Below are 15,411 nucleotides of genomic sequence, written 5' to 3' on the forward strand. Positions count from 1 at the left end.
GACAAGTGTTTTTCTCATAACTTTGATATGTTCTATTATATAACATGATTTATGATATTGCTTCTCACACACAAAAAATTTTTACCTGATCAAGATATGAAATACTTTGTTCAATATTCTCTTCTGTGCAGAAGGCACTGAAAAAACTGTGCACATTTTTTGATAAAGGTATTGAAGAACATAGCACTTGCTGTGAGTATAAACTTGATGGAGACATCTTTGTTTCTGAGGTATATTGACAGATATTTTTGCTTTCTGAAAGAATAAAAGGCATTTACTTAATTTATAAAACATATACAAACTATCTCCATTACCAAACATTCTGAATTATATAAATATTTTTAATATTTTCAAATTAAGACAAAGTGGGTTTTTTATATGAAAACTACATAATAAATTTGACCCTTGAGCAACAGAGGGGTCAGGAGCACCGACTCCTCACACAGCAGAAAACCTGTGTACCACTTTTGACTTCCACAAAACTGAACTACTAATAGCCTACTGTTGACCAGAAGCCTTACCAATAACATAAACAGTTAATACATATTTTGTATGTTATATGTATTACATACTATATTCTTACAATAAAGCAAGCTAGGGAAAAAAGTTACCAAGAAAATCATAAGAGAAAACACATTTACAGTATTGTACTTCATTTATCGAAAAAATCTGTGTATATAAGTGGACCCACACAGTTCAAACCCATGTTATTCAAGAGTCAGGTGTACTTTTTTTCCAAGAAGATACAACTATAAAGTGCCCTCAGTAGGCATGTTAAGCTACAATATACTATCTTACTTTATAGTATTTCAGACTTATAAAAATAAGACAAAACCACTTGAGTCAAAGGTTACTTATTAAAGGAATAAATCACAGCAACATAATGAAGTAGCCAATAAATTTATTTCAAATGCATAAACATTCCTCTCCAAAATAGTAACAATCAAACCCATTAAAGGCACTGAACCCCAAAATTATGGCACAATTCTTAGCTTTCCCAGATAAATTTTCTGAAGATAAAAATTGGTTATTTCACAACTATTTATGTCTCTCTCTAGTCACATCTTCAATCTTTGTGGTAATTATTTTATAGTTTCATTTAAAAATTCACCTTTATGATTACTGCTTTAGTTATACTTATTTTAGACTCCATTACCTGAAGACAGATCTGGGTCTGTAACAGTCATCCACTCTCCCATAGCAGTCACCAGAGCCAGACTACCTGAGGAACCAGTTCAGCAGTGAAACATTTAGTCCAGCTGCTCTCACTCTTCTATGTAGGCATCTCCTTGAAAAGCAAAATGTAAAACAGGAACGTTAACTCCAAATACAAAAGCAAATATAAGATCAATGTGTAAAAAGAAGGATTTTGCATTATTTATTTCCATACACTCCCATATAGAACACGGTAGAGCTCAATACTAACCGTGTGTGTGTGTGTGTGTGTGTGTGTGAGTGTGTGTGTGCGCGTGCGCGTGTAAGGATCAGGAGTAAAGATTATCAAGTTCTACCAAGGTATTCACATTATTTCATATATAAAGTACACGGCACATGATTTGACTCACAATGTAAATCTAAGACACTTCGATTTAGTACAATCTAAGCATTGTACTAAGTAAAAAAGATTTCTGTATTATATCCTCTAAAATAAAGTACAAAGTTATTTATACAGATATGAGGATGAAAAACTTCTTGGCCAGCATTCTCATTTTTTGTTTCTGCTAACTATGCTCCACAGGAGACCGGGTAAATAAATGACACATTTATACGACAGAACACCTTTAAACACAACCATGTGGAATTAGGCCGGTTAACAAATACAGATGAATGAAGTGGACAAGTTAAGAACTTTTCGTGTAAACGTTTCATGTAACATTTTTAGCCTACCATCATGTTTCCACTTTTTGAGAGAGAATATGTAAGAAATAAATATTTCTCCATCATAAAAAAATTCAAATGAAATTATAAATGACAACTGGGAATTGATTTCAAGGTCAGGGATACAGAGAGAGGAGTAAAGACTACAGGCAAACTGGAGAACACACGCCACCACTTTGAACACTGGTTTCTCGGCTACAATACATTGCGGCCAAAAAAGAAAGCAGGTCGTTATCTTTCCATCTTTCAAGGGATGCTGGCATTCTGGATTTTTATGTGAAATCTCACAATTCGTAAATGTTAGAAGCTCCTTAAAAAGATTATGCAAGGTACCCTGTGGGAAGGGGGCGTGGCTGGAAGGAGGATGTGAGAGCCTTTTGCATCTTGATCTAAAGAGAAGGCTACACAAGCGACCACGTTGTACACTTAAGATCCGGGCACTTGACGGGATGTAAGTTACACTTCTAACAACAACATTTTTTAGTAAGCCAAATAAAATATGTCTTTAGGCCAGATCGGGACCGTGAATCAGAGTTCACAACCCCTATTTTGAATATTTAAGATTGTGGAGAAAGGGGCACCGGGTGGCCCAGCTGGTCAAGCGTCTGCCTTCGGCTCAGGTCATGATCCCAGAGGTCCAGGACCGCATCGCATCATCAGGCTCCCTGCTCGGCGGGGAGTCTGCTTCTCCCTCTTCCTACCCACCCTCCTGGCCTCCGCTCATGCTCTCTCTCTCACTCACTCCCACTCTTAAATAAATAAATCTTTTTTGAAAAAAGATTGTGGAGAAATATTCATAATGTAATACTGAAGTGAGAGGAAAATTTTCATTCATTCAGTAGGTTTTTAATTGTGCTACCACAAGCCAGGCACACTCTCTTCTAGGCCCAGGGGAGGCCCTGCCCTTAAGTTCATATTCTAGTGGGGGTGGAAATAGATAACTAAGCAGTAACTTAACATAACAGAGAGTGATGAGAACTATAAAGAAAACAAAACACAGTAACGTAAGAGAGCACTGGAGTGGGGGTATCCAGATTCACCAAGGAAGGCTACACCGGGACGCTGACATTTGAACTGAGACCTAAATGATACGCAGTCAACCACAAGATGATCCATGACCAGAGCAGCCCAGGCAGAGGGAACGGCAGGTACAAAGACCCAAGATGGAAATGAACTTGGTAAGTATGAAAACCATAAAGAAGGCCAGTACCTCTGAAGCACAGTACACAAGGATAGATGGTAAGAAGCTGGATTTTCTCTAAGTTGCGATGAAAAGCTATTGAACGGAGTTTAGGCAGGAAAGCCAACAGGATCTTCTTGAGGCTTTGAAAAAGATCACTTCAGCTACTCTACCCTCTGAGTATATCACAGGTGGGCAACAGCGGGAGGCTGGAAGATACCAGGTCATTGCAATAGTTCAGGCAAGAAGATCAGTCTTTCACTATAGCTCGAACAGAAGTAACACAGGTGCATAAATCAGGGATGGGTTCTGGAGACAGAACCTTCAGGACTTGAAAGTAGAATGACATATGGGCAAAAGAGAAATCAAGGATGATTCCTAGGTCAGAGAGTAGCCTACAGAATATACTAATGCAAGTGATGCTATGTGCTGTATTACGTGTTACGGTGTCACACACACACAGGGGGATACCCAGTCTGGCACAGATTTTTACTATTTTTCTACTCATGTGCCTTGGTAAGAGCACCTTGAACTATTCTGTGCTTCCGCTTGTCCTTACACGGGTGCCTTCAGCAACAGCAGGATAAAGGTTGAGTCTGCACCAAGAAATGACAATGATTTTACTTTTCGCTTCCACGGATAGTAGCCATAAACAAAACAGGATCCAAGGGACAATAAACCCATCTATTCTAACGCAGCTCTGCTTTGGGTAGGTTACTTAACCTTTCCAAGCCCTAGTTTCCTCACTGGTAAACTGCCGTACACAATGACTCTTACTTCACAGTTTCCCCAGAGGATTACGTGAGATCACGCGCATAAAGAAGTATTCAGCACATGGCCTGGCGTACGGGACACATGGAATGACTAGTTGTCTTCATCACTGCCATCATCATCATCATCTGGCTACAGATCTATTTGGTATAAATGAGAGGATTCCAAAACCTGTAACAAAAGGCCCTGTTGCTCTTAATAAAGGTTGAACACCTTAGAAAATTTGGAGACAGATATCCTCATAAAAACACTTTAGGCAGTGGGATTAATTCTTTGCAATCGTTAAGGTTGAGGGGAGGGACAGGATCAGAAGAAAATAGAAATAGGCACTTTTTCAAGCCCTTCTTGTTCCTGTGTTTTTTTTGTTTTTTTTTTTTTTTAAATAAGACACAACATCGTCTTAAGTGCCTTTTCTCCCATACAGAAAGCTCAAACACCAGAATGTCTACTATCCATCCGGTCTTTAAAGTTACAACTTCCATCAGTCTTCCACTGTGAATTCAGCTCTTCAGCATCTACTGGTTTGGACAGTGAACTGCTCCCTGCCCTGTTAATTAGAATAACAAACACAACAAAAAACAACCAGCTGTGAAATATTCAGGTCTAAATGTTCACAATGAAAACCAAAACTCCACTTTGCAGCACTATGAAACAAAGAAGTTACCCACAGTATACGATTTCACACAATCTCAGTCTACGTACTCTCTTCTGTTCAATGATGCACCAAATTATACACTAGGAGGCTTGTGATAAAAGTCACCCAACCAGACCATAATGTACAAACCAGAACCAAGAGACTAATTTAAGCAAGTTATTCTATTCTAGCTCAACCTTAGTCAAATTTCATTGTTGAAGGTTACAAACTACTTAATAAAGATATTATAATAAATCAATATTAATTTCAAAAGCAAAAGAAAAAAGGTAACAGCAGCATGTCTGCTTTGCATAAACCTAATGCTGTCACAAGTACACTTCAATTTGAAAGCTTCAAGAGCAGCCAAGAAGGACTCCATTAAAGCTGAGTGCTGGAACACACGATGAAGTTCCATATTACAGATGAGTCAAGTCATAGCAAAGCATTATATAGTGGACCATGAGCCTCAATGACAAGTCATACAAGAACAAACTTGGTTATAACTAGCATTGTTATTACAGTTTCAATATAGAATAAGAAAGGGAAGAAGCTGACAGTAAATCACATTTTGGTTCAAGTAATCCATAACCCCCATTTCTCTCTCCATACCACTGGTTAGGGAAGCTGTCCAGATTCCAAGACAGGTCAAATTCATGAGTGAATTTTATGAGCAAGACTTGAAGATTAAACAATTTAGTCACCCTGTAAAAATTTCATTCATCTAAGATTGTTGAGGAATAACCCTGAAATATTTTAAAGAAAAAACATCTATAAAGTAATACCTAAGAATTCTTCCTCCTAATCTTTAAGTCAGAGAGACATGGTTTTATTCCTTCCTGGTGGATAATATGTATATAGGCACCTAATAAACTTCCTTGATTCCAAGTATTTCTCAATGTACATTCCAGTAAGTTAGTCTACATAAGAGGAAATCTTACTAATTGCAGTAACGCTGCAGTAATTTCAGTAAAAATGTTACCTTACTATTTCTGAGGAACTACTTTGGCTTCCTTAATATGTTGCCATATTTTCGGTGTAAATAAGCAAGGGTACCGTGTGGTCTTTCCTGGGTAAAATGATTACGCAGACCTTAAGAATTATCTAATAGCATTTTCTAGGTTAGAATCCTGACAGAAAATTGGGAACTAAGGAGACATCTGAACTTAACATAATTGCACCCTTTCTGAAATGAAGATTTTAATAAGTTTCATAAATCTATCATTCTTCATGTCAAAACACTTTCTTTCATATATATTTACCTGTATTATAGACAGAAAGCTTAGGCTTAGGGAAGCTAAGAGGATTGCTTGAGGCCACATTTCTAATTGGTCGTGAAGCCTTCCAAAATGCTTTTTTCACTCCCTCACCACGTAACCTTTCTACACTGTACATGTAAACCTCTACAGAAAGAGTTAAAAGGAGAATAAAAAAGATTTCCATCAAGTTTCTTTAAAAGAATGAGTCCCATAGTGCACCTGAAATTATTCCACTCAGAGCATACAATCCTTAAAGGGACTTACCTAGTACTTAAATTGAGGCATACTTGTAAACTTCTCTGCAATGCCACAAACAGCAGCTTTTTTCTCTCTTAGAAACGTTTTGCTTTGCAAAGGTTTAAAAACAATTCTCAGAAATGATATCAGTTCTACAGAAAGTTTAATGAGGGTGAAATAACTCGTCTTACCATTTTAAGACAACATCAAAACTCAAAGTTTATAGATGTTCAGTAAAAATATTTGTGGTTCAGGTTAATTATACTTGGGTTTTTTTGTTTTGTTGTGTTGTGTTTTTTTCCATCAGAAAAGTTCCTTGGATGGTTATTGCTCTTCCTTTTATCCAAAAGACTCAGCGGGTCTCAAGGTCTCGATTTACTACAACAATCACCTGTAAAATCTGGGGGCAGGCAACCTCTAAGATGGCTCCCAATTATCCCTGTTACCTGCTGTACACGCCTTTGGGTGCCTCTACTCCTTGGCTGTGGGCTGGATTTAGTGGCTAGCTTCTAACAAATAGAATATAGCAAGAGGTAACGGGATTTCTCTTCCAAATTTAGAAGGCTAAAAGGCGTGGCTTCCTTTTGGGATCACCTATCACCCACTGTCTCTCGGAGCAGCCTCATGAGAGGCGGTGTGGAAGGTTAACTGATGTCTCCAACCAACAGCCAGTGAGGACCTGGGGCCTGGCCAGAGCCACAGGAGTGTGCTTACAAGTATTCTCCCCGGGTCAAACCTCGATGACTGCCACATTGGCCAACACCTTGATCACAACCTAGTGACAGATTCTGAGCCACAGGCACCCAGACAAGCCACACCCAGATTCCTGACGGACAGAAATTGGGAAATAAATGCTTGCTGTTCTAAGCTGCCAAGTTCTGGAGTAATCTATTATGCAGCAATAGATAACTAATACAAGTTTTTAAAAATATATATACATTTCTGAGTCCCTTCCGTAATATTTATCTCTCTGGCTGAAACATAGCTCAAGTGACATCAGACACTGCAAGAGCAACATCAGCTTTATGACAATACCACCCAGCAGTACAATTAATCACTCCATATTATTACAGGTGGATGCCTGCCCCACTGGTTTATGAACTTCTACAGGAAGTTAGGAGCCTTCCTACAGGGCAGGGATCTTTGTTGTATCAAGCAGTGCCTGAAACAAAGCAGGTGCTCAGTAAATGTTTATAAAATGGACTGCATCCCACATACGGCCCACCCACTTCCAGCCTGCGCTTTCCTCTTTCACCAACCCCAAATTAACGCTTGTTCCACGCCCAGAACCACCACACCATCCCATCCACAAAGGTTCTCTCGGTGCTCTACTTACTCACTTGTGGCCTCGTTCCTAGCTAGACTCCCACGTGCTGCATGTTTCACACTCCTGCATCCCCTCCGCGAATCTTAACAGGACAAGACTCAGTAGGTGGTGACATATCAACATGTTCACTCCAGCAAGCAAAGGCGGATAAAGGAAAACAGCAATGGAAAGGAGGCAGAAGATGGGAGTCCTTTAAAGTATTACTCTCTTCATCTTCCAAATCTCTAACACTTCTACCAGCTGAAAGAGAGCTCAGCAGAAACATAAGTAGTATCTTGATTACAAGATTTCCTTCACACGGTACAATATTTTAAGTATTCTTTTCAAGTTCACTTGAAATTCCAACTTGAGAAGTCTCAATTGCCTACCTAATCAGAATTCTAAAGCTTCAATCAAGTGTCAGAAAATAATAGCTTTCATTACACAGGAAAGCAGTAACATTACACCGTCTAGGTTTCTAAATACTGCACAGGATTCGTCACAAACAGCTAACTACTAAAGTCTTGGCTAAAATCTCACAGTTAGAGTTTCCAAATCGTCAGGCTAAGAAAATAAAATTATGAAAACTAAATCTTTAAATATTATTCCTAGCTTACAAATGCAGTCATAAAAATTAAAACATTGTCATCAGCATATTTTAAATAGATGTTATGACTCTCAAAAAGCAAACATATTATGATTATTTAAAAAATGACTACCACCACTATATTTTTGTTCCAAAGGAGACTACAGATTCTAATTGCATTAAATACTTCTGCTGCCTTACACAAAACCACTCAGGCGCACACATCAGTGTAGACACACACTAACTTCAACTTCGTAGAAAATCTACCGTTTACAAATTTAAAATCTAAACGAATTCATCTGAGTGGCAGGATTTAATAGTGGACTTTCCCACAGAAGCAAATTCCTCATAACTTAAATCTGAATGACGATCTGGTGCAACTCAACGCGGCGCTCCCTTCACCGTCTGCCCCTCTGGCTGAGTCTGCGGGGATGGGACGGATGCTGGGGGCCCAGCGCGCACAAGCCTCACAGGTCTCAGCCAGGCAGGCTGCGCTCACATCGTGACCGGTCTCCCCCCTAGCAAATGGGGTGACACCATCTTCTTTGGAGGGTGGCTGTGGGAATGTAATGAGGTCACAGGTGAAAACCAGGCACCGCACACCTGGCAGAGAGGGAACTGATCTCACAAACACGTGCCAGACGCTGTTCTCAAGCTTTACATGTATTAGGAAGCCGAGCCTCGCAACAATCCTACATTATTTCCCTTCTACAGGTAAGGAAATCAAGGCACAGAAAGACAAGCCGCCCCCTCCCCAGACTCCAGAGCCCATCCTCTTAACCAACGCAGGCTGCTGCTTCTGCAGGTGAGAGGCTCAGAAGCAGCACGCCTCCCACCCATCCTTAAGGGCCCCACTCATTAACCGTACCTCCAACTGGGCCAAGGCTGCACGAGACAGCGTGAAGACACAGGTTGGGGTGAAATATTGCACGGGCATCCCTTTGGGTTGAGGGATACAATCCCGGTGAAGCTCCAGGCCAGAATCTGCCTTAGAAAGCCCCCCTCTTAGTAGCTTCAGGAGCAGGGAACTACGTGCCGTTTTTTAAACTTCAGACACACACCCTGGAGCCCACCGTGGCTGCAGTGTGAGAAACAGTATGCTGTAATGGTTAAAAGCACAGGCTCCAAAGTCAGACCTCCTGGTTTCGAACCCCAGGTCCACCACTCACAAACAAAGAGGCCCTGACCAGATATGTCTGGACTTCATTTTCCATATTTGCAAAAGGAGAGTAAAAACAGTCTTTAGTCTGTATGCAAGGATTATCATACGGCTAAGTAACACACTGAGTTTTAAAAATTTAATAACCTTATTAAGTTTATGCATGTGCAGGGCTTAACACGGGGTCTTGGGTACATGGCAAGTGCTCAATAAATGTTAGTTATCACTAGATATTTTAGTAACTTGGAAAGATTTCATGATATTTTGGGGGGCTTGTTTTGTTTTTCTTAAAGATTTTATTTATTCATTTCAGAGCGTGAGAGAGAGAAGATGAACAGGGGGAGAGGCAAAAGGAGAGAGGGAGAGGGGAAGCAGACTCCTCGCTGAGTGGGGAGCCTCACATGGGGCTCGATCTCAGGACCCCAAGATCATGACCTGAGCTGAAGTCAGATGCTTAACCAACTGAGCTACTCAGGCACCCCTCATGATATTTTGTTAATAAAAAAAGTTGCAGAACAGTATCTAACGTGACCTTATTTGGCCTTAAAAAAAAAACCCCTAAACTATAGGAGTATATACCTATAGGCATAAATTCTGCTCTATAAACATAGAAGTTTGTATAAGAACAGAAAAAACTAGAAAACAAAACCAACCCGTGAGGAAAAAAGGGACTTTATCTCTTTATGTATTTACCCATGCACACAGATAATTATCAGTAATCCCTACTTTTTTGTGTCTCCCAAATCTTCTGTAAGTGAATGTGCTTTTCTTACAATGAGAGGGGAAAAAAAAACAACCATGTTTTTAAAAGGCAATTACAGTGATAAGCAGCAGCAATGGGCGTGAACAGCATCACTCTCAAACACCAAAATTAATGGCCGAATGGCCTAAGCAACAACAACAACAAAAAAGAAGAGTTCCAGATTAATCAATTAATCTGCAGTATCTTCACACAGAAAAGGAAACAGCTCTGTCGGGCAAAAACTGGTTAGAAATTCTACGAATGTCCTATAGCTACTCAGATAACCAATTATGGAAGGGCAATGGAACTTTAGCAGAGGTCAGAAGTTTGTAGTTTCTTTTTTTTTTTTTTAAAGATTTTATTTATTTATTTGACAGAGATAGAGACAGCCAGTGAGAGAGGGAACACAAGCAGGGGGAGTGGGAGAGAAAGAAGCAGGCTCCCAGTGGAGGAGCCTGACGTGGGGCTCGATCTCATAACGCCGGGATCACGCCCTGAGCTGAAGGCAGATGCTTAACCGCTGTGCCACCCAGGCGCCCCAGAAGTTTGTAGTTTCAGATGGCAATCTAGCAGTCTACAAAAATTTGCAACCCGTAAATCAGTGTTTCCACTCATCAATTATACTTGTAGGCACCTATAACTACATATTCTATCAACAAATGAGTAAGCATATCATAATGGCAAGGAACTGGAGACAATCTAAATGTCCATCAACAAAGAGCTAAAAGCCAGTACAAATAGTAGAGCCAAAAGATGGGCTACTTCGGGATTATTAAAGCAGATCTGCATGTATTGCATGAAAAAAAACAAGTTATGGATAATAAGAATAGTATGATCACCATTTTTCATTAAAATCAAACTATCTAAATACTACCTGAATTTAGGAGAAAGGTCTAGAAAAGTTATGAAACTGGTACTAACAGGACAATTCTGTGGAATGAGATGGCTGGGTCTAGGGAGGGGTGGAACCTATCTACAATCACTTCTCTAATACTACATTTTGATATAGCTGGAGTGTTTGAGGAGCATGGATTATTCCGAAAAATTTTTAGAGGCAGTGGATTCATGCAGAATTAATGAGATAATGTGTGTGGAAATACCCCCACCTCAATCCCAGATGGTAGCACCCCTACCCTTTAGTGGAAATATAACTTAGAAAAATGAGAAATTCTTTCCACCAATGAATTACACTTCTAGTACCATTCCCACATATTCATGCATACAAGTGAGCAAGGGTGATGCGGTCTTCACACTGATGCCCCACTTTGTCGGAGCGTATCTGTGGGGATCTAGCGCATCAAGGAAGACTCACCCACCCGCCCCCGAACCCCAGTGCTGTGAAGACACAGGACAGAAAGAGTACTGGCAGACCTGGCAAAAGGGGACTGTCCCTCTGGCTTAATTATAATCTAAACTTGGTAGGAGAAAAGAGGGGAGAGATTGACTTTGATTTATAACTATTAACATTCTTTTCAAAAAAGAACGTTCTTACTCTATCGACCTTCTATGACTCAAGCAACTAATAAGGTGTATTTCTCTCCTTCAGGAGAACAGCTGATGACGTTACAAGGTATGTACTTAGAGTTATGCCACACCATCTGATATTTCATTATACACTGACTTTCTATTGCTAATGTTTTCATCTGTTTTGGTGGTGGCTCCCCAAATGAATTGTTAGTTGTTTTTTTGTTTGTTTCTAGGGCACTGTCACTTCAGGGAAGGTGCACAGGACGGTGAAAGAGCATGAGCCCAGGTGTCAGGGGCTAGGGTTCTCCAGTTCTCCCTGAGCTGCTCACCAGTTCTCTCGTTTTCAGTTTCCACATCTGTAAAATAAGGAGGTTGAACTAGATGATCTTTAAAGAATTTTTAGTCTATTACCTATGTTTTTTACTTTTCTCATGGGACTTAATATGGAACTGAGTAGAGCTATTCATATCAAAATGTCTTCTTTACATTTTTATAACAATGTGCACACATGGTCTTCACAACCATATGTTTAGCAAATGAGATTCTATCAAATTTTAACAATGATACTTTATTAAGCATAAACCATTTATGAGGAACAATTTAAAGCATTTTACATGTATTAACTCATTTAATCTCACAATAACTCAGAGCGTTATCCGCCCCCATTACAGATGACAAAACTGAGACCCAGAGAGTTTTCTTGCCTGAGGTCACACAGCTGGAATGTGACAAAGCCAAGATTCAAACCCAAGTAGTCCCACACATTTAACTATTACACCGTACCGTCTTTATTGTAGGAGGAGGGAACACAGTATGTGAGCTGCTTTTCAAACTGAACACACACACAGGTCCTCACTTTTCTACCAAGTCACCTTGAGATGAAATTACAATCAGATTGTAATTATTCCAACTGAGTGACTGTGTAAGAGCAGACAAAACATTAAATGTTATAGCAATTCAAAAAAATTATTTTTGAAAAATCTAGTGAATAAAGACGTCAAATTGCGTGGCTTTCCCTGAACTGCCATTTCCTTCTGTTTGTGCTTCCAGGGAGATCTCGCTGTAATGAAACTTCTCTTCCACCACCTAAACCGAGCTCCTGGTCAGCAGGCCGGGCATCATGCTGTTTGTATTCTGTTCTGCCATGAGGTACCATAAATGACCCATTGTAAGATCCAGTAAAACGTTCGCTGAATAAATGTCAACTAAGTTCAATGACATATTAGTGTGAGGTACACTACTTTAACATTATGATAGACAAGAATCCACACATAAGCCATGAGGCATCTTAGAGCTTTCAATTCAGTCCTGATTGGTGCCAGCTCAGAGAAGCTGCAAGGTGGCCTAGTATGAGAATCAAGAGCGTGACAACTTAGAGACAGTACGCCGATCTCAAACTCTTCCAGTGTACATGTAGGAAAGCTTCATATCCTTACAAGAGCATTAAGACAAAAAAAAGGAGCACCGTTTTAACATCTATCTTACTTTGTAAGGTTGAAAGTCGGCTAAGAAGTCCAAGTAAAAAAAAGTTACCATTTACTGGGATTTGACTCCTAAATGTATTAAAGACCATGGAACAACAGTAACAACACCAACAACCAAAACCCCACCATAACTCATGAGTTTGCAATAGTGTAATCATGTATCTGTAGTAGCTTTTTCAATGATTCAGCCCAAATTCAATCATCGGCTATAGTTCTGAAATTGTGGTCCCAGGGCCAGTGGCATCAATAGCGCCTAGGAACTTGCTAAAAATGCAAATTCTCGGGGCACCTGGGTGGCTCTGTCAGTTAAGCTTCTGACTTCAGCTCAGGTCATGATCTCAAATAAAATCTGTCTCTCTCAAAAAAATCTTAAAAAAAACGTGAATTCTCAAGTCCCACTCCAGGTCTAAAAGATTCAGAAACTCTGGGAGTGGGGCCCACAAATCAGTGTTTTAACAGAACCTCCACGGGATTCTGATGCATCAAATTTGAGATCATAGCTATACTCTACAGAACGTGCTTCAGTAGAAGTTAGTATTCTACTTACGCAGTTTAGAATATGGAATACCAGCAGCAACATGGACGGCACTGGAGGAGATTATGCTAAGTGAAATAAGTCAAGCAGAGAAAGACAATTATCATATGGTTTCACTCATTTATGGAACATAAGAAATAGGAAGATTGGTAGGAGAAGGAAGGGAAGAAGGAAGGGGGGGTAAACAGAAGGGGGAACGAACCACGAGGGACTATGAACTCTGGGAGACAAACTGAGGGCTTCAGAGGGGAGGGGGGGTGGGGGATTGAGATACGCTGGTGATGGGTAGTAAGGAGGGCACGTATTGCATGGTGCACTGGGTGTTATACGCAAATAATGAATCATGGAACATTACATCAAAAACTAGGGATGTACTGTACGGTGACTAACATAACAAAAAATTATTATATATATAAAAAAAGGATATGGAATACCAAAAGGAAGAACCTAAGGATGCTACAGAATGGATTTCAGGAATAATGTCAAGTGTTCCAGAGTACTAAATGAGGGTTGAAAATAACAGTACTAGAGAATGCCTGGCTAAGGCTTATTAAACCTTGGAGGGTGGGAGAACCTTTGAAAAACAAATTTGGCAGGTGAGATTCATACATCTATTCACACATTCTATAGCCTAGCAAGTCCACGCCGAGGTATAAATCTAAGAGAAACTCTTGCATCTATGTGCCAAGAGGCATGAACATGAACAGTGGCACTCTTCACAAGAGCCAAGGAGCACAAGAGCATAACCCTGGGAGCAACCCAAACACCCACCAATAGGAGCACGAATGAACTGGAATATATGCAAAACAGAATATTATGCAGCAGTTGGAAAACTGCAGTGACACACAATCTAGAAGAATGTCAGCAAATACTAAGTGGATGAATTTCAGCATTATAGTAAGTGAAAAATGCCTCTGAAGACAGGGCATGTAACATAGGTGTTAACTGTGTATGCGTTTGGAAAACTCACAGAGGCAATAAAACTATGTTTTAAAAGATACCAAGGGAAGGACGGATGTAAGCTTCAGTAACCACGGGGCGCCTGGGTGGCTAAGTCAGTTGAGCCACTGACTCTTGATTTTGGCTCAGGTTTTGATCTCAGCATCGTGCGATCGAGCCTCACACTGATTGGACTCTGCGCTCAGCACAGGATCTACTTCCTTCTGTTCCTCCCCCAACTCTCTCTCTCTCTCCCAAATAAATAAAATCTTAAAAAAAAAAAAAAAAAGATTCAGTGAACAGTTGCCTCAGGTGAGACAAGTAGGGCAAAGGACTGGACAGGCCCATATGGTCATATAGAGATTACTGTCAAGGTCCTAGCTTACGTTAGGTAGTACTTAGTATTAGAACTAAGTAAATAGATGAATTATGAGAATGTGTCCTAAGCCAAGCAATATAACTAATTCTTTGTACCTGAAGTCCTTTATTTTTTTTTTTAAATATGGGGTGCCTGGGTGGCTCAGTTAGTTAAGCGTCCGACTCTTGATCTCAACTCAGGTCTTGATCTCAGGGTCATGAGTTCAAGCCCCGTGTTGGGCTCCATGTGGAGGCTACATTAAAAAAACAAAATAAAAAATAAAGGGGAGCCTGGGTGGCTCAGTTGGTTAAGCAGCTGCCTTTAGCTCAGGTCACGATCTCAGGGTCCTGGGATTGAGCCCCACGTCGGGCTCCCTGCTTGGTAGGGAGTCTGCTTTTCCCTCTCCCACTGCCCCAACCCCCTATCGTGTATACACACGCATCCATGCGTGTGTGCACAATGTCTTAAAATCTTTAAAAAAATACACACACACACACACACACACACACACACATATACACTATTCCTCAAATATGTCAAACACTTCTAAATTCTACCCAGTCCTGGCTATGAGACACTAAGAGCCCTGGGTCCTCAGCCTGACAGCTGCCAAGGCAGGCTAAACTGTTTTGGGTCACAGAATCCAAAGCCAGTGACTCTACCCCCTTAAAGTACAAAAACAAGCAGTTTTGGCTATAGTTTCAGAACATCTATGAAACCATTCAGATCTACACAGGATCCATGAACAAGGGGTGAAGAATTGGAACTCCTGAACTAGTTAATTACAAGAAACTGGTGGGAGAGAACAACTCTCAGTTGATGTGGGTCATCAGCCATCCCATCCTTACAACAGCCCCAGAAAGGAGGAGATACAACACT

General features: G+C 40.3%; 1 protein-coding gene across 7 annotated transcripts in view; it reads right to left on the reverse strand.

Moving 5' to 3' along the window:
• Nucleotides 1-15,411, reverse strand: part of SSX2IP (SSX family member 2 interacting protein) — a 41,266-nt gene that overhangs the window by 20,950 nt on the left and 4,905 nt on the right. For all 7 annotated transcript variants that reach the window (XM_087866063.1, XM_087866062.1, XM_087866061.1 and 4 more), the window contains exons 2-3: nucleotides 1,157-1,288; nucleotides 86-255 (exon numbers count right to left, since the gene is read on the reverse strand). In XM_087866063.1, the coding sequence (XP_087722189.1) occupies nucleotides 86-255; nucleotides 1,157-1,199 (213 nt within the window). In that variant the 5' untranslated portion in view covers nucleotides 1,200-1,288. The remainder of the gene's footprint in view (nucleotides 1-85; nucleotides 256-1,156; nucleotides 1,289-15,411) is intronic.

Source organism: Ursus americanus, chromosome 12 (genome assembly GCF_024610735.1).
Source record: "Ursus americanus isolate L20-20 chromosome 12, mUrsAme1.1.p, whole genome shotgun sequence".
In the NCBI taxonomy this organism is placed as follows: domain Eukaryota; kingdom Metazoa; phylum Chordata; class Mammalia; order Carnivora; family Ursidae; genus Ursus; species Ursus americanus.